Source organism: Dendropsophus ebraccatus, chromosome 3 (genome assembly GCF_027789765.1).
Source record: "Dendropsophus ebraccatus isolate aDenEbr1 chromosome 3, aDenEbr1.pat, whole genome shotgun sequence".
Classification (NCBI taxonomy): Eukaryota; Metazoa; Chordata; class Amphibia; order Anura; family Hylidae; genus Dendropsophus; species Dendropsophus ebraccatus.
Window position 1 is genome coordinate 39,272,884 of NC_091456.1, and position 19,827 is coordinate 39,292,710.

The 19,827-nt window shown below is 41.4% G+C and overlaps 1 protein-coding gene across 2 annotated transcripts in view; it reads right to left on the reverse strand.

The window, feature by feature from the left end:
* Window positions 1-8,563: 8,563 nt before the first annotated feature.
* NDRG2 (NDRG family member 2) overlaps window positions 8,564-19,827 on the reverse strand; it is a 43,136-nt gene continuing 31,872 nt past the window's right edge. Inside the window, exons 11-17 of one of the 2 annotated variants that reach the window (XM_069961526.1) lie at window positions 19,062-19,106; window positions 18,925-18,976; window positions 18,785-18,832; window positions 16,358-16,393; window positions 13,918-13,969; window positions 11,482-11,515; window positions 8,564-10,891 (exon numbers count right to left, since the gene is read on the reverse strand). In XM_069961526.1, the coding sequence (XP_069817627.1) occupies window positions 10,720-10,891; window positions 11,482-11,515; window positions 13,918-13,969; window positions 16,358-16,393; window positions 18,785-18,832; window positions 18,925-18,976; window positions 19,062-19,106 (439 nt within the window). In that variant the 3' untranslated portion in view covers window positions 8,564-10,719. The remainder of the gene's footprint in view (window positions 10,892-11,481; window positions 11,516-13,917; window positions 13,970-16,357; window positions 16,394-18,784; window positions 18,833-18,924; window positions 18,977-19,061; window positions 19,107-19,827) is intronic. The other variant, XM_069961527.1, reaches the window with a different exon arrangement.

Consider the following 19,827-nt stretch of genomic DNA (forward strand, 5'->3'; position numbering starts at 1 on the left):
TACTGTGGGGGAAAAAATTGTATATAATTCTATAATTTTTTTTCTTTGGCTGGGTTCACACTACGTTTTTGCAATCTGCTTTGTTATCCGTTTTTGCAAAAAATGGATGGAAAAAGATGCATTTGTGTGTATCCGTTTTTCCATTGCCTTTCAGTATAAAAAAAGGGATAAAAAACGGATGACGTAGTGTGAACCCAGTAGCTATCCCCCAATGTAGTGAGGATAGCTACTGAGACGTATGGTTACTGCTACTTCAACACCTTGTTAGAAAAAACAGTACAGCCTGTGTGTCTGTATTGCTATTGGTGCACAAAGCCAGTGTATGGATTGTTTTATGCTGCGTTCACACGAAGCGATAATTCGCCTGATCGAACGATTAACGATTTCGAAGTAACGATTTTTTTTTATAATGATCAGCGTATGGAAAATCGTTTTGTGATCGCTTAAGCCTATCTTGCACATAGGTTAAATTGGTGAACGACTATTTACACGGAACGATCTGCAAATTTTTTGCAAACGACGATGTTAAAATAACGATTTCTAGCTTGTCGTTTGATCGTTCGATGCGTTTACACGTACGTTTATCGAATTCGATCGTTATCGTGCAAATTCGAACGATAATCGTTCCGTGTAAATGCAGCATTAAGAGCTCTAATATAGGGAGATGGCACATAACAGACCCCTGTGATTATGTTACTCATCAGACAGCCGACTCACATCATCTGCGACCTGACGTGGGAAACACACTTAACTATAACCACTGCATCCCATTTACACTGAAGAATCCTGAAGGATCAAAGGGGGTTATCTTACCAAAAAGAGTGAAGGTTATAAGCTAGATGGGATAAGGCTATTGAATTGGATACAACATCAAAAAATGAAAAGGAGAAAGCTGTGACTTGTGACTGTGCGACTATTATTTCAGCACAGTATGGTAGTATTGTCTGGCTGGCATTATGGCAGCGGTACTTTCCATCTCCCTCTTTACCCAGTGCCTTAGTCTATTGATGACTAGGTCTGCATCCAGTGGAACAATGCCAGGCTCACATGAGAAAAAGAGACCCGCTCAAGTACTGCAAAAGACAAAAGGAAAATGGCTTTTATTCATAATGAAATCTTTTCAGTGGCCAGTCGAAGAGCATTCATCCAGGCCATATGTTAGTGAGGGAATCAATAACATGCCATACACTATTTCTTCTGTACTCACTTTCTATGTAAGAAAATAGAAAATTATAGTCCCTTTACAAATATAAAATGATTTTTCAAGTATATGTATGTATATATATATATATATATTCTTTTTTTATATCTATAATATATATATATATATATATATATATATATATATATATACACACACACACACACATCTTTTCAGCATTTTTCTATTATATTGTTTGCTACCCATATGCTATGAAGAGGTTGTCAAGGAAAAAATAACTTGGTCCCTATTCACAGGATAGGAGACAAGTAAGGGATTGCAGGGGTTCCAACCCCCATACCCCCGCCATATCAGCCCCCCTGGCTTCTTTGTTATGAAAACAGCTACAGGTACAACACGTGACCCACAGCTCTGTTCATTCTCATGGAGGGCCCAGAAAGAGCCATTCAGCAGGTGATGCAGTTATTGTCCTAAAAAACTACTTTTAAACTGGCAGCCCCGTGCCCAACGGCCGTGGCCTAGATTGTGTATGCATTAGGCTGGCACAACCTCTCTGTCCCTCCTCATCATTAGGAATGCTCCAGGCAGATTGTCTGCTATTCATTAGCTGTGTGAATGCTGAATATGGGCTGAATCGTTAAGACACCTGTGCAGTGTTCAGACAGGAGTAAATGTTCCAGTGGCATTCCTAATGATGAAGTGGGTGGGGAGGAGGGACGGAGGGGTGGTGCAAAGTTAGGGCATAGATACTCTAAACCACGGCCGTTGGGCACGGGGCTGCAAGTTTAAAGGTTATTTTTAGGACAATAACTGCATCACCTGCCAAACAGACCCCAGGACACATCTTGGATCAAAAGCAGCTATCCGAAGGTACAAGTGGTTTGGGGGGGTCAGATTGTGGGTATAGAGTCACTTTAAGGCTATGTTCCTACAGTGGGAACATAGCAAAAGGTGGCCATCTTGTTATAATCAGGGCTGTGGAGTCGGTAAGCCACAGCTCCGGCTTCAACTCCGACATCTGGAATTTAAGGACTGACCCCAACTCCGACTCCAGCTCCCTATTAAATGGCCAGCCAGACACCAGGTTTTTTTTTACCACACTGGCTCAGCAGCTTCTTCCTAATGTCCTACATGATCCTGTGTGTGTAGTGCATGCTGTCAATCTCCAGCCACCATGACCTGAACAACTCAGAACCAGACTAAAGGGAGCAGGTGGTCTTTTCTTGCTGAAAGTCTATGTTTCTAACTAAATATTCACTGTACACAAAAAAAAATACTAACATTGCCAGATATCTGTAATTTAGAGTAATACAGGGGTCAGCTATAGTGGTATAGAGGGGTCAGCCATAAAAGGCATAAAAAGTGGTATAGAGGGGTCAGATATAAAGGTTAGCCATAGTGATATAAAGGTCAGACACAGTAAAACAGAGGGGTCAGCCATTGTGATATAGAAGTTAGACATCGGTCCAGATTTATCAGCTCTCTCAATGTCTGCGCTCCTGAATCATTGCGGCCCTACAGGAACTACCCGCTCCGCCAGTCACTGCCCGTTCAGCCAGCCTCACTCATTTTTGAGTGAGGCCGTGAGATCACAGGATCGGGAACCCAGCAGAGGACCATGAGCCATGATGTTGCACTGCGGAGACATGGGGACAGGTAAATAGGACTTTATTATTATACTACCACCCACTGTCCCTCCTGGATTTTTGACTGTTGCCCAGAATACCCCTTTAATTTCTGCCTCTTTCTCAAACACACACGCAGCCTGCTGCAACCATAGTGCACACACACACACACAGCCTGCTGCAGCCATAGCACACAGAAAGCCTGCAGCAGCCATAGCGCACTGAAGAAAAACACACAACCTTCTCCCAGAGAGAAAACACCACATTGAGAACAGAGGTTACTGCTACACTACTTATGGCTTCTCTTCCTCCTACTTCTCTATATTACACAGGATACCTTTATATTACATTGCTGTTCATATACAGTCATCCAGCCTCCAGTAAAAGAACAGCACTGATCTCCCCCCACACACAATTGATTCTTTCAGCCTATAAACAAGCTGCCAAATAGAGACCAACAAATTTTCCCCGACCACCCTTCTCTAATAGGGCCAGTGCTATATTACTGATAGATGGAGTAAATGCTTTACCCTGTGCAACTAAATGTATGTGAGAAATAGTTTTTCTGTTTTTAATAAATAAGGTTGATAAAACATAAAATATATTAATGAGGAACATTTATGAAATTCATATGAAAACATAAAATATTGAAAGTTTTTTGTAAAGCTGTTTTTTTCCGCCTCCAGCCAAAACTAACTCCGACTTCACAACTAACACTCTGACCACAGCTCTGGTTATAATCACTGCAGCGTTATATCAGTTCAGCAGTGTAGTGTTCTAGATATTTGGAAGCTCCAAAAGGCTTATTAAGATCATGATCATTTCCGCGGCCGTCATGATGTCCCTGTATCATAATTGATTATGATATTGAGTTCCGGAACAGTTAAACACTACGCTATTGAACTGATACAGCTGCAACATCCTGCATCATACAGCTTTGGCTGGGTTCACACTATGTATATTTCAGTCAGTATATGTATATTTCAGTCAGTATATTTCAGTCAGTATTGCAACCAAAACCAGCAGTGGATCAAAAACACAGAAAGGCTCTGTTCACACAATGTTGAAATTGAGTGGATGGCCGCCATTTAATGCCAAATATTTGCTGCTGTTTTAAAACAACGGCTGTTATATTGAAATAATGGCCGTTATTTACTGTTATATGGCGGCCATCCACTCAATTTCAATATTGTGTGAACAGATCCTTTCTGTGTTTTTAATCCACTCCTGGTTTTGGTTGCAATATGAGGACCACAATACTGACTGAAATATACATAGTGTGAACCCAGCCTGATCAGCCTTTATGATCACTAAGGTTTGAGTCAATTAAGGACACTGCAAGGTGTTAGACCTAATTCCAGACCCTGAAAGTCTAAAATTGTCTGTTAGGCTATGTTCACACAACGTCAAAAAAAGGCGGCCGATTTTGACGTCCATTTTTGCAGCGATTTAACTGACAGCAATGGCAATGCATTGAAGTCAATTGGAAGAAGGACATCCAATGCACACAATGCATTGAATAACGGACATTTTTGCAGCGGACAGGAAAATAATGAACATGATTATTTTCGGACGTCTTTTATTAGTTGTTCACACACAGTTTTTCTTTTTTCACCGTTCTTTCTCCATTTTTACTATTAAATTCAATGGACTTTTCAATAAAGACACACCCAAAGGGCAATTAGTAATCCCAAAGTAAAATAATGTGCAAACAGCCGTCATTGCAATAAGGGAAGGCCAGACAGCTAAATGACGTCCGTTATTTTAGGCTCAAAATAACGGACATCTTTTTAAACGGAGCTAAAAAAAACATTGTGTGAACATAGCCTAACACAGATTTAGTTTGGTCAGTTTTCGTCACCTCCCTATAACACTTGTTAGGGTCACTTCCAGCACATACATGTAAATTTTGCTGTACTCAATAACACAGCAGATCACACTATTGAGTCCAATAAAATGACATGTCTCCATCTGACTGCATCTGGGCCAGTAAAGTGAATAGACTGTCTACTGTTTCTCTCAGTATTTGTTGCCATAGCTTTTTTCTGAGATTCCAATGTATACATGTGATGCACAGCAATAATGCAATGCAACCTATGTAGTAGTTGTGGATATTTTTATATCACAAAACCACTTGTCCCGTGTATCAACGTTTTTCAGAACATATAAGACCTGTGCAAGGGATGTTAGAGAGTAATAGCACACATGGGTTCTGTACATGGAGGTAATATGTCTGAATTGTGTTTTATGGAACTGTTGCAGGTGAGGACTTCCCTGGTGGAAGGTGACAGACATGCTTGACTGATTAATAGGGAAACTAATAATGAGGACTGACATAGGTCTGAATGACCGTTCGGATTTACATGGTTACCATTGAGTGTTAACACTATAGTGTTACTGCTGCTTAAGATTTCATGTTCTTGTTCTTTATTATGTAAAGATTTTTTTAACTGTATTGTTCTATGTAATTGATACATCTTTAGGGTGGTTTCACACACATTGCATTGCAGCAGATTTTGTGCTGTGGATCCGCAACAGATTTGATCTAAATAACTGAACACAGCATGAAATCTGCTGCCGATCCTGAACATGTGAATGAACCCTAAAAAGGATAGTTCAATACAATAACATTAGGGCAGAGGAAGTACCAGCGTTCGAAACAGGCTGTCGCCCATTCACTTGTCCACGCCCTTGTTACCTACTATGATGTGAATAAATCGTTTGCTATCTAAAGTTCACGAAGAGGTGAGTGCCTCTGCTTTTACCATACAATAATGCTGTGTGAACCCAGCTTAAGCGGCAATGCATGCAGCATTGCCGCTTACCTCTAGGCAGTCTACACGTTTGCTGGGCTGGGAACTCTGCACACACAGTGTATGCCAAGTCACTACAAAATCAGTCCATGTGAAACCAGTTTTCCTTGTCCCTACCAAATACCCTATTAGGGGAGATGAGTGAACATACAGTAAGTTAGGAGCTTGTGTGAACCCGCATGCTTAGTATTTAAATCCTGGTGGCTGGAGAAGATGGATGCAGACCTAGGGCTACCTTGAAATCATGGAGACAGCCTATGGGCCAAGTTGTGTCCCTGTTTCTTTTTGGTATCCCACAATTTCATTTGCTTCCTAGATACTCCAATTTTTGGCAACATCAGGCATCAATAGGGATGTCACATATTTTACTCCCTTTGATTTTTTATTTTAATTTTATTTGTGGGTCCTAGAGTTAATTGTCATTGTTCCAAAAACACACACTTACACTAGGTCGTAGATGCCCAGAAGCATCTATGAAAAACAATTGGAATTAATGCTGCTTATGTGGGTGGTGACAAAACCATTTAGACGGTCATACTGGGCTGCTAGTGCTGTCCATAGTACCCCTGTGTTTGCATTAGTCATGTTTCATATAATTCACAAGGCCCCTCCAGAAATCACCCAGACTATGATCGCCTCCCTAAATTGAGACCCCTAATATCCCTCCTAAAAGACCATTACCAGACCATGGATGAATAGGCTGAACCCATACAATCCAAATCTAACCTTGCATGTCTGGTATAATTTGCATGTTCCATTGTTCATTAAGATTTAGCATTTTGCCTCCTGGAGGATCCAGGAACCTCATTCTCTGACTGTATCTGAGGCATTTTCTTTAGTATTGAAGTAGGAAAATAGGTTCCGTTAGTCACTTTTGGCAAAAACAAGTATAATGTGGCCACCTGCTGGTTAAAGCTGTGAACTACAATCTTAAATAGAAGGGGCTTGAAATGACTTTTGATATATGTGTTTGTCACATAAAATGACAGTCAAAAAAACAACAAAAATCTCCTTTTGTTAAAGGGCATAGTGAGCTCTCCTGACGTGTTTTAGTAAATGCTAAGTGTCTCATTCAATAATTCTGGAGCATTTATTATTATTTCTTAAAACGCTGCAAGGTTACCACTAGGTTATTCCTCCTAGAAACGTATAAATAAATTTACAAGTGGTCCTTACTTATTTCCTGGCAATATCAGATAGTGTCAGCACTGAAGGGACAGTGAGTGTTGAGTTATAGATTAATGGAGGAACAGCAAAGTAGGTTTTGGAACTGGTATATTATTTAGAACAGAAGTATTTGCTAAAAAAACACTGAAAAGTTTACATAACTTCTTAAAAACCTAATTTTACTTGCAAAACGACTATCTACAAAATAATACTACAATACCTTCTCATCTGTGTTAACCCCTCACTGCCTTTTTACTTGTTTTCAGGCATCCTAATCAAGTGATCTATAAATGTAAAGGGATCAATATCTATGGTCACTAGTAAACATATGTCTACCAAAACCCCAGCCATCTTAATTGTCACCTTTCTAAGAGCCATTACTCTTAATTTTTTTTATGTTGACTGAGCCATATGGGGGCTTGTTTTTTGTGGAACCAGTTGTACTTCTGAATAGCATCATTCATTTTACCATATAATGTACTGTGGTATGCTTAGGCGATGAAGGTGCCTACAACAGAAGGCTGCAGACTAGGAAGGTAAGGAGTTTGTCAGGCATCACCAAGTTCAGGAGAGAAGCAAAGAGAGAGCGAGAGAGAAGGCGGTCCTGTCGCTTAAAGGGGTTGGCCATGTTACAGTAAAATTGTTTTGTGTGTAGTATATGTGTACTCAGTGTATATACTGAAAGCAGCTCCCTGTGTACCTCATAGAGCTAAAATCACACTCCCCTCCTCCAGGCTGCGGTGCCCCGCTCTGTGGTGAGGCTGTCCATAAGATGGCCATGCCCCGCCTCCAGTGTCCTCCATAGGCATATACAGGTTCAGTGGTAGACATGGAGGGCGGGGCATGGTCACATGCTCCTCCACATCAGCCATCTTATGGACAGAAACACCACAGAGCAGGACAGCACAGTCTGGAGAAGGGAATATGATTTTAGCTCTATGAGGCACACAGGAAGCTGCTGTCAGTATATACAGTGAGTACAGTTAATAATACTGTACACTGAACAATTACTATATACTATAAAGTGGCCAACCCCTTTAACTGACACAGTGTACATGCCAAATTGCAGCAACAGGTGATGATTCCAGCACTCCAAAAGTTAAAATCCCAAAATCTTTATTAAATCTTTATGTTGTCTGAACAGATCGACGAGTTTTGCGCATGCGTGCTTAACCCTGATTAGGACTAAGCGTGCATGCGCTGATTTGTTCGGACAACATGTGTTATACTATTGCTACTTTTAACATGAAGGTTTAATAAAGATTTTTGATTTTAACCTTTGGAGTGCTGGAATAATCACCTGTTTGTTGCTGCATTTGGGGAATCAATGGTTAAGCCACCGTGGAATCCGTGCACCCTCTCCGAATGCACCGTACACCGTATAGACATCTTGTGAGGTGAGCTGACTTTACCATTTTCACTTATGTTTACATGCCAAATTGCTTATAGACTATGAGCTGCAGACAAAGGTTGACTGGTAATGGTGTAATAAACAAGAAGTTTACCATTTCTAAAGCTGACAGGCTTTAAAATAAGTTTTTTCATTCCAGGCTGAAAGTATCACGGAAACTCAGCCCTGCCTCATTGACACTTTATTGTGAAATAAAAAGCCATTTTTCTGACTTCTGCAAAGATTGTCAGCTCTAGAAAAGGTAAACTTCTTCAGATTCACTTTAATAAATCCCTTGAAGGACTTTATTCAGAATGTAAAAAAGGTAAAATGACTCCCACATATATTGCAACCAACCCTAAATTCATCAAACGACTACTGACTTTTCAAATGATGACACGAAGAAGTGCTTTAATGTTTTATTTTACAGTGTGAGGGAAAAAAAACTAACAGAAAATTATAAGAGAACAACAAAATGAATCCTATACAGAATGCCCCCTTCTATACATCAACCATTCAGAACATCCAGACTGAAAACACGATGTAATGCCTTTCTCTATACAAACTTTTACAAGAGTTAACAGTTTGAGATAAAGAAGACTTTCAGTAGGGTCAAAGACACAAAATATCAACTCGGGGCATATATATATATATATATATATATATATATATATATATATATATGCAGACACTCAAACAGGGTAAGAAAGGACTGGGCATTTTTGAGATCCAACATGCCTGATCAATGTCTCACCAAATGCCAGTGTTGGAAGGCAGTCAGGCTGCCCCATACATAGCGGCCTGTCTATTGATCTGCTGAAGATTATCCATTTTGTATGGTGAGCTGAAGTCCTGCATATTGTCTGGATACACTAAGTAAATGACAGGTACACTTGCTCTTTGTAGGCAATGTTACCACCATATCCCTTTCACATTAGAGTGTACAAAGTGGAATTACCCACTACAGCAAGCAGGGAACCCAGCATTTACAGTACCCGCCTATGGGTGTTTGATCTGCACTAGGTATGGCTACCATTCAGAATCTCTCATTTAGTAACATTAAGAGAAAGCAAAGCTTTTCCACCCTCGCTCTTTGCTCTGCGCATTATCAGAATTCGTCGACAAATGACAATGAAATGGATTTTATTGTTAAAGTATAAATAGTTTATAAAGTAGCTTCTGCCTTTTAATGAAAGCCTATATATATAATGTTTCTGATACTAGTCTTAAAATCTGTGTACATACATATTCTGACATGTTGTAACACTCAAGGCGAAGTAGTGAAACAGTGTATGGTTGGCACAATGATCACAGTACAATACTGATTGTTTTACGGTTGGCATTAGTCATTCTAAGCTGCTCATGGTCTTGGTGAAGGCAAATCCACTGTACCCTTAATGGAATAAATATACTGAAATGCATACTGTAGAGAAGAGATAAGTGTCCGGATTATAAGTAATCCCACGATTTATTCTCATTCCAATACTAATGATCTTACATATAGGTATTATTTCAGAGAGTGACATCCCCAGCTTGTATATCTACAATGGGGCCATTACTGGTAGGATGCCATTTTGAACTAGGATGGAAGTACGAGACACTTTTTTTTTAATCTTATAACTATACATGTCCCCAACCAATCTACACCTTTATTTAAAAAACAAAAAACAAAACAAAGACAATAAAAGAAAAAAAAAAGCATCTACCCTGTGCTTTATCTACATGTTTTTACAACTGAAAAGCAAATACTAATCTTATAAAATCTCCCCCTAAGACTCACGGAAGCAACCCTGAGCAAGTGGCAGCGGGGGAAGAGTTATGGCAAAAGTATAAAAAAGGCATCAAGCACTACTACTGCAAAGGAAAGCATGTAAAGGAAGCAGAGTTTAAGTAACTTTAAGCTTCTTATTAGCATGAAATATCTTACGATTTTTGCGCTGTTTCCATTGTGCTGCAATGTTTAAAGTGACCTCAAAAATGATAAGTATTCCAGTGGTTGGACCTTTCCCTGCAACTCCCTCTCCCCCCCCACCGCAATTTCACTTGGGCATAATGTTAGGGAGGTGAAGTTACCCCATATTATAACTTGTGATGTGCCAGGGAGGGCTTGTTAGGGTAATACAATGAGTTAGAGATACAACGGTAAAGAACGGTTCTGTAGTCTGCCTGGCTTTGGAGAGATCAAAATAAGGAAGGGCAATGGAAGAAGAAGAAGAAGAATAGGAAGAGAAAACAAATACAGAATACACTAAAGAAAAAGAAATCTTAGATACCTATAAATCCCTTGTGATCTCAGGTTAGTCTATTCAGCTGTACGCTACTCCAAGTTAAGCAAACCCTGCAAATCTCTTTTACACAAGTATATGAACTGTAAGTACAAAATAAGAAAAGGCAAAGTGATCAGAAAAAAGGGTAATAAAAATCTTGAGAGAGGAGAGAAAGAAAGACAGGTACAGACATCTTGTTATCTCTCATGTGAAGTCTGGGTTTGTTTTTAGCTTTCTATATAGCATAATTAGCGCTGCTAAAATGCCTTCCCCTCAAACCGAACGGGGGGGGTGATCACATGTCCCCAGCGTCGCGGCTTCTCAGCAGGTCACCTCCGTGAACGTTCCTGGTGGTCCTCCCCCCGACTCGCTGCTCTGCGACAGGGTACGAGAGCGTGAGCGATTCCCCTCGCTGGATAGAGAGGCGGTGCGCGAGCGAGACAGACGAGTCATGCAAGAGGACGCCACTGTAATTAGAAGAAAGAAAAATCAAAATCAAAGCATGAGTGATGGAATAGACCCAAGAAATCAGATCCTTTACTTAAGGTTATTGACAGCACTTGACCACCACTTTGTGAAATTTCTCTAAATGAAGATAAAACGGTGAACACAATACTGTGAAATAACTGTGGTCTTTGTGAGCCCATCCTCTTAACGGTAAAGCAACTCTAAAAAGTAGTGACATCACAGTGACAACACTAACATGACATGGTGAAGCTGTGGGATCTTGGAAACGACTGTCAAAAGTAGGCTAGCCATGCTTACAGGTAACAGGTGAAAGATTGAAGGGTCATCGGCCACTAAGTAGTAACGCCTACATCGTCCGAAGAAGCCGCAATGAGTTTTGCTCATCTGACACAATAGGTATTGTAACTAGGTATAAAGGTGTAAGCTCACACAAGATATCAAAGTACACTGTAAGCACACAGAAGGTGGGGTGAGTATCTCATGCCCAAGCACCTGGACAGAAGCCGGGTGAGAAAAAGCAACAAGGGTGCAAGGACCAAGAGCAGTGAAGGAGGATGGGGGATTGATAGGTTCTTCAAAGATACTTCACCCCATACTGCGCCTCTTATCCAGAATGTGGGGGACTGGGGAGAAGAAATAGCAAGACAAATGAAAATTACTGGAACTAATGAAAACATCAGTATGGAATGGGCCTGTAATTTTAAAGGGGTTTCTCTAGACGGCAAAATTAACCCCTGTCCACAGCATAGAGCCTGGGTCTCCAAACTGCGTCCCTCCAGCTGTTTCAAAACCACAATTACCATCATGCCCAGACAGCTAAAGCTTTGGATTCGGCTCACCAGTCATGATGGGAAATGTTGTATTGCAACAGCCGGAGGGCCGCAGTTTGGAGACCCATGGCATAGAGGACAACTTTTTGATTGTGGGGGACCAACCACTGGGGCCCCCGCTACCTCAAAAACAAGGATCAGAGTCTCCCGTTAGAACAGTGCTGGGGGCCCTGCATGCATGCCGCTCCACCATTCATTCTCTATGGGAGCTGCTGGAAATAGCCACGTGTTGTTGTTGGGCTGTCTCCATGACTCCGAAAGGGAATGAATGGGATGGTGGAAAACACACACGACCGGCTTCTCCATTATATGGAGGACTTGGCTCCCCATTCTTAACATCATGCCTATCGATGGGTGATAACATTGCCAGTTGGGAATCCACTTTAAGCACCTGGCGTGGGACAGGCATCCACAGGGGTCTTACAATCAGTTATTGTAAGCGTCAGGAGAAAGGATCCACACATCTGGAGTAAAATATATCCGTTTAACGTAAGACACTGAATATGCCTTTAGGGCTTTGATACTTCTATGAACACCTTAATGAGTAGAGATGATCGAACAGCGGAAAATCCAAGGTTCTATAGAACTTGAAACTTGTTGAACCTTCCGCATTTGATTGCTAAAGCCTTCCTGGTCTCTGGGGAAGGAGGAGACAGCCCAGGTACCACCTGGAATTTCGGGATATAGCCTATTACCTAGGCTGAATCCCAGAATTCCAGGTGGTACCCGGGCTGTCTACTCCTTCCCCACGGACCGGGAAGGCATCGGGAATCAAATGCCGAAGGTTCAGAAAGGTTCAAATTCTATAGAACCTTAGATTTTCCGCTGTTCGATCATCTCTATTAATGAGAAGGGATTGAAAGGGTCCTAAACGTAGCTGCTTGCTTCCAAAAGCAGTGCCACTATTGTACTCAGGTTGTGTGTGGTACTACAACTTAGCTTCATGCACTTCATTGAAACTGAGCTGCACTACCACATGCAAACAAAGTACAAGTGAGGCGCCCTTTCTATAAGAAAGCAGTTAGATTTTACTAATCCTTGACCCCTTTAGGAACTCTAGCTGTTAGTAATGGCTTCTTCTTAGAGCAGGAGAGAATTCAGAGCAGTCATGAAAGTATGTGTCATGTACAAAAAACTTTTGACATGTCAAAAGTTTTGATTGGTGGGAAAGTCTGGGTGTTTAGACATCATTCATTCACCACCCAGATGCGGCATCCAACTCACCAGCGGACAGGAGGTACTGTATATATCGGTTAACAGAGACTTTATAAAAAATTCTAGACTGGGGGTTTCTAACAGAATAGGTTTATTGAATACTGGCCCATGCAAAATGCAATTTTTTGGGCATGCTTGAGTTGCGTTCATCTCTATATTCCATCTCTAATGTGTTGTACATGAATAGAACGGCACTGGCGCAGGGAAGCGGGTGCCGCGGTCCTTTCTTTGAACCGTGGCCCGGTTCCCCCACATGGCGCCTCCCAGTGGGAGGAAACCCCCTTTCCTCTATGACGCGGCTCCATTGATTCTAATGAAGCTGCGTCACAGAGTGGAGGGGGTTCCGTCACACTGGGGGTGGTCCGGCCCGCCTCCAGTGCTTCAGCCCAGGCCAATGCTCAATAATAGACTGGCGCTATGTGCAGGAACCGGAAAGCAATAAAAAAAAGGGACCGGGGCACTGGCTTCCTTGCGCTGGCGCCTTTCTATTCATGTGCAACACTTAAAGTGAATGTACCTGATGGTACATTCGCTTTAAACTAATGCAGGAGAAAATCATAGAAAACAATGTACAAATGTGTACAATTATCTGCTGGGAAAATATGGACTGTGATGTCCTCCAATACAGACTGCAACATGGGTCTCCATAGACAAGAACAAGTATAAGGAGCCTTCATCTCAAAACGGATTTTTTCTCCATCACACTCAGCCATCACTGGTTCATGTATATGTAAGCCAGAAGACGGCAGCCGAGCACTATGTTGTATCAGAGTTAGCCATCTATATGTAGAAGTAATTAAAACATGACTGGAGCCGGAACAGACCAACATCTGCTCTGCAACACAGCTTAGCTGTTAAGTCCGCAGAGCATACAATTGCTTCTAAAGCCACCATGTTAAGAGGCCAGCTGGGAGGCTCGGCTTACTTTAGATAACAAAGCATATGTAGGCAGAGAACAGAATACACATAACAATACTTACTGTAGCCCATTCCCTGTACAAAGTACTTGAAAGCCTCAGCCAATTTTCCAGGCTATAATAGTACAGACAGTATAATAAAAAAAAATTAGAACAATTATATTAAATATTGGGCAATGTTATTAACAGATAATGCCATATAGTGTCAGACAATCTTTATTATGCACCTTAAGTACCCCCGACACTGATGGGTAAAAACATTCATACAATCTAGAATGTACAATTAACATAAGGAAATCTGTCACTAGGTCTATGTTGCCTTTAATAAAGACAGATAGTGACAGAAATGCTGAACGGATCGGCGTATTACTTGTATAATTCTGTTCAACTATTCTCCTAATATACAGGTGAATAAGGGCTTGCCACACCCCTCCCCCCGCCCTCCAGCTGCTGACTGACAGTTGCTGCCTATACCCATGATGGATAGATAACTGCCAACCAGCAGGTGGTGGGCGGAGTTTATTCTCATGAATATCCAGGACTACTGGGCTCATGCACATAATGGAGAGGACTACTTATTGTCCATGTTATTCAAAAGGATATCTCTGGATCAGCTGCACAGAACAGTGTAAGTGATACATCGTTCTGTTCAGCTTCTCTGTCACCAGTTTATGCTACCCTTAGATAAGACAGCCCAAACCTACTGACTTAGTCTCTTTAATTACAAGTTATGTCTCACTGTATAGTGACACCATATAGGGGGATGAGCTGACCGCTATGGGTCTCACGTATCTAACAGCTGATAACAGTCATAAGAGGGTGTGTGTGACTACTCTTTCCTTTAGTATTGAATTGGCTCTTATCATGAAGTACACGGCACTGCTGGATCTGCCAGAATAACAACCAGTACAGAAATATATATGTATATTTTTTTTATTTACTATATAATTTTCTTGTTATTTTTTATCTTAGGATACATATATGTTTATTCCAGTTACTGTAGATTTACTAACCATATCTGCTGGAAGTTTGTTCCAAGCATCTACTACTATTTCAAAAAAGTCAATAGTTTGCTCATGTCGCTCCTGACGTTTCCCCCATGTAATCTCCCATTGTGCCCCCTTATTCTTGGGTTTAGTTTCTTATTAAAGACACTTCCCTGTAGAGCCTTAAAGCCCCTATAACACGGGGCAATCAGCAGGTCAGCGCTCATCGTTGCGGGTAGCTGCGGGAGGGGCTGCCCTGGCCAATTACGGCCGATTATTGCTTCATGTAATAGGCCCTTAATCCTTTAACATAATTAAAGGTTTCAATCATGTCTACCCTTTCTTTCAGACTACAGATTTAGGCTATGTTCCCACTTTGGGAACATAGCGGAGAAAGGCAGCCATAATCACTGTTGCGATTTAATATTCATGATCATTATTCCCGGCCGTGATTACAACCAGACAGCCGCCTTTTCCCGCCATGTTCCTGAAGGGAGACCATAGCCTTAGAGGGGATTTTATCAAGAGCAGACACTATGCTAATCTGAAATCAATTATACAAGATGTTGCAAATACCAAATATGTGAATGTTAGTAATGTTTTGGGACTATATTCATTGTCATTTTAAAATTCATTTAATTTGTGTACATCCAATGGAGGAGACTCATCAAACATGGTGTACAGTGAAACTGGCTCAGTTGCCCCTAGCAACCAATCAGATTCCACCTTTCATTCCTCACAGACTCTTTGGAAAATAAAAGGTGGAATCTGATTGGTTGCTAGGGGCAACTGAGCCAGTTTCACTTTACACCATGTTTGATAAATCCAATAAGGGCAGGTTTACATTTGACTTTTTAACTACCATATACTGGCATTTATCTATACGGACATACTGTAACTTGTGTACTGAATAGTAAACTGGCAGAGATCAGGCACTACCTACGTATGCTCCAACAACAGGAAACATGGTCAGACCCCCTCCTAGTCTCATCAGCATTGATCAGCAGAAATCAGGGGCTGTGATGTTGCCCTGCTTCTGGTCACCGCTCCCTCGCCTCCACAGGATTAATATACTGATATGTGTCTGTCACTCAGGATGAGCATTCTTGCCATTATACTCATGTACGGCTGGGTTCACACTACGTTTTTGCAATCCGTTTTTTTCATCTGCATTTGTGTGCATCCATTTTGATCAGTTTTTCCATTATAAAAGGAAACGGATCAAAACAGATCCTTTTTTTTAACGTACACAAAAACAAAGTCGACCTCAATTTTGTGTCTGTTAAAAAAAAAAAAAAACAGATCCGCTTTGATCCTTTTTTTTATTTATTTTTTTATAATGGAAGTCAATAGAAAAATGGATCAAAACAGATGCACACAAATGCATCCGTTTTTGCATCCTTTTTTTTTGGGGGGGGGAACGGATGAACAAAAAAACGGACTGCAAAAACATAGTGTGAACCTAGCCTAAGAGATGGTATTTGTAGCTGTTCTTTGGTAGGATTCTTGAACATTACCTGTGTAATCTGTGGCTGTCCTCCAGAGTCAGCCATCTAAAATAAAAACAGACAAAAAGAAACAATGAATAGTGACCCCGCCTCTTCATCCACTTCGGTGTCTTTTAAGCATCAGCATATACAACTTACCAACTATCCTAAAAGTCTACTCTTCTGTGTTTATTGTTGGCAGCATGAGTACACTTATCTGGCAAGCAGGCCTTCCCAGCCCCCACGGTACCTAAATATAGCCTCATGAGCTGGGAAAGCTGACCAAGAATAAAAAGCTGGAGGAGTTATGTCATTTGGAGCCTACACAAAAATATAGTGTATCTGGGATCCTACTATTTATTGTGCAAATAGCCAGAGTGACTTATAGTATAAAAATAAATGCTGTAAACAACAAGGGACGTTGTTATACTGACCGAACACCGGACGTTGTTTGTATGTTCCTGCAGTCATCAGAGCTCTGACAGCCGCAGCAACATTTATTTCCATGTGGCCCAATTAAAGGAGAAGTCCCGCAAATTTTTTTATTAAAGTATTGTATTGCGCCCCAAAAGTTATACAAATCCCCAATATACACTTATTACGGGAAATGCTTATAAAGTGCTTTTTCCCTGCACTTACTACTGCATCAAGGCTTCATTTCCTGGATAACATGGTGATGTCACTTCCTGGATAACATGGTGATGTCACGCCCTGAGCTGTGCGGGCTGGGGCTGCTGCAGAGGATGATGGCAGAGGGATGCTTAGTGTCCCTCCAGTTCCCTGTGTCCCTCAGGCCACATTCACACACCCGTAGTGTGTATCCGTAGTGCTCCGTGCTTCACGAAGCACTACGTTCACACATCATTACCCCAGAGATCCGTGCCGCAAAAAAAAAGTCCGCATTACAACATGTCTGTTTTTTTTGCAGCACGGATCTCGGCCCCGTATACACGTGTGAATGGGGCCATAGGATAACATTGGTTTCATGTTCTGTCCGCAATTGCGGACAGAACAACGGACGTGTGAATTAGCCCTTAGTGTCCCTCTGCCATCATCCTCTCCAGCAGCCACAGCCGGCACAGCTCTGGGAGTCGGGTCGTGACATCACCATGTTATCCAGGAAGTGACATCACCATGTTATCCAGGAAGTGAAGCCTTGATGCAGTAGTAAGTGTTGGGAAAAAGGACCTTATAAGCATTTCCTGTAATAAGTGTATGTTGGGGATTTGTATATCTTTTAGGGGGCAATACAATACTATAATAAAATTGTCATTTTCTATATACACCACAGATGAAGAGATTGCATTCCTATGTGCATGGAAGATTAATAATGGCTGCTGCTAGTGGAACAGTGGTCGTTATTAATGGACATGCAATTTTTATTTTGCACGGCGATTGTCAATGTGGTGTGTGCATGGAACAGGCAGCATTGCATTGATTTCAACCCAATGCTGTCAAGGCTAAAAAGAACGTTCTTTTCAAAAATAATTCATTTTGTGAACATATTATTAAAGGGGTATTCCACTCTAACATAACTTTTCATTTGTTGCTGCCCATGGGGAGACTAACAATTCATTCCATACATGTTATTTTCTATTAAGTTTCCTTCTCCCAGTTCTGAGCTGCTGCTTTCTGATGAAGACACAAAAAACTGTGCGTGAGCTTTTCTCTTCGTCTCCCCCTCCTCCCTTCAGAGACAACTGAAATAAATAAGTCACTATGTAGCTTCTTTTTAAGGCTGGGAGGGTTAATCTGAGGTCAAGTTGCTGATGGACTCAATGTGATTAATCCTCCCGGCATTACAAAGTTGTTACAAAGTTGCAGATAGGGGCTTGTTTACATCAGTTGTCTCAAAAGGGAGGGGGGAGATGGAGAGAAAGGCTCACATAGATTTTTGTGTCTTCAGCAGAAAGCAGCACCTCACAACTGGGGGAAAGAGACTGAATAGGGCATGAATATGGAATGAACTAGGCAGCAACATATGGAAAGTTATGTTTGAGCGGAATACCCCTTTAACAATCTATTACCACCTGTCCACTCTTGGGTTATCACAATACCCTCACCCTCTGTGCCACCTGTACATTTTATGCTAATCACTGACCTTTACACAACTGTTTAAAAACGTATTCTAGTGTCAGGACAGGACATGGCCATCACAATGCTTTCATACTGTTATACTAGAATCCTCTGAGTAACACAAATGCTGATCTCCATTGCTAGTCCTTAGTCCGGCACATATTAGCTTTAGAACTAGTAGTACACCATTAATAAGACAGGCTTGACCCTTGTCCCAGTTTCCAGAGTAGATGGCAGTATAATGACCTTTCCTTCTGGAATATCACTTGAGTCAGATCCATTAGCAGGCAGCTTACAGCATCCTTCACTGTGGAAACTGCCTATCCGTCAGCCATGTAACACACCAGTCTACAGGCATAGGGCAAGCAGCTTCTAACTCACCTTCAAGAATGAAGTCTGTGTCGGATCCAGTTTTGAGTTGCATTCCACCTATAAGGGCACAGCGTATGTCACAACTGGATATTGACCCCCCCAAAAAACAAAACAAAAAAAAACATAGCAAAAATGCATTGGATCCTTACCACTGCATCCTCATGAGGGGCTTGATCACCAACTACTAGCATCACAGGGCACCTAAAGGTTATAAATGGTAGATAAGTCTACTGCCAGCCACGTCGGTATGACTGTGTTAGCAGAGCTATCATTTCATATTGCTTACTTTAAAGTGACATCCCCTCCGCGTTCCAGGTTCAAGTCTCGGCGACTGCAGGTGAAGAGGAGAGAGGAAGGACGTTCAAAGAAATGAAAAAAAAAAAGTGGGCTTTGTAATAAATAAATAATAAAATTGGCTGAAGTGATAAAGTCATCGCTACATTCACTGTAAATAAGGACCATGGGCGCTGGAGTAACGGGGAGCAGTGATGGCTGCCTTCATGTCAGTCTATGGACTGTCAATGTGGTGATCTCAATGGGGCATGAACCTGAAGCTTTCCTCTGTCAACTGGGTCTCCGCTTCTCAGAGTTCCCAGTCTTGCACCTAAATAGCATATCAGGTGCTAATGAAGGGAGATGCAATGGCTTCACAGGGATCATGACAGCTGATGGGGCCACAGGTCCACTTTAAAGGGGTACTCTGGCGTTATCTTTAAGACTTTTGTGATATTTTGAAAGCATCACAACAGAAGATTATGATAACAATCTTAAAGGGGTTATCCAGTGCTACAAAAATATGGCCGCTTTTGCCCCGCTCTTGTCTCCAGTTCAGGTGTGGTTTGCAATTAACCCCTTCAGGACCGTGCAAATTTTTGTTTTTGCGCTCTAGTTTTTTCCTCCTCGCATTTCCTCCTGACATGTTATCTATGTTCCTCAAGTCAGTACGATTACAACAATATGTAAATTGTGTAACTTTTATTTTATTTGATAGCTTTTAAAAAATTTAAACCTTTTTTAAAAATCTAAATGCTCCTTAAAATTGCTCTATGACC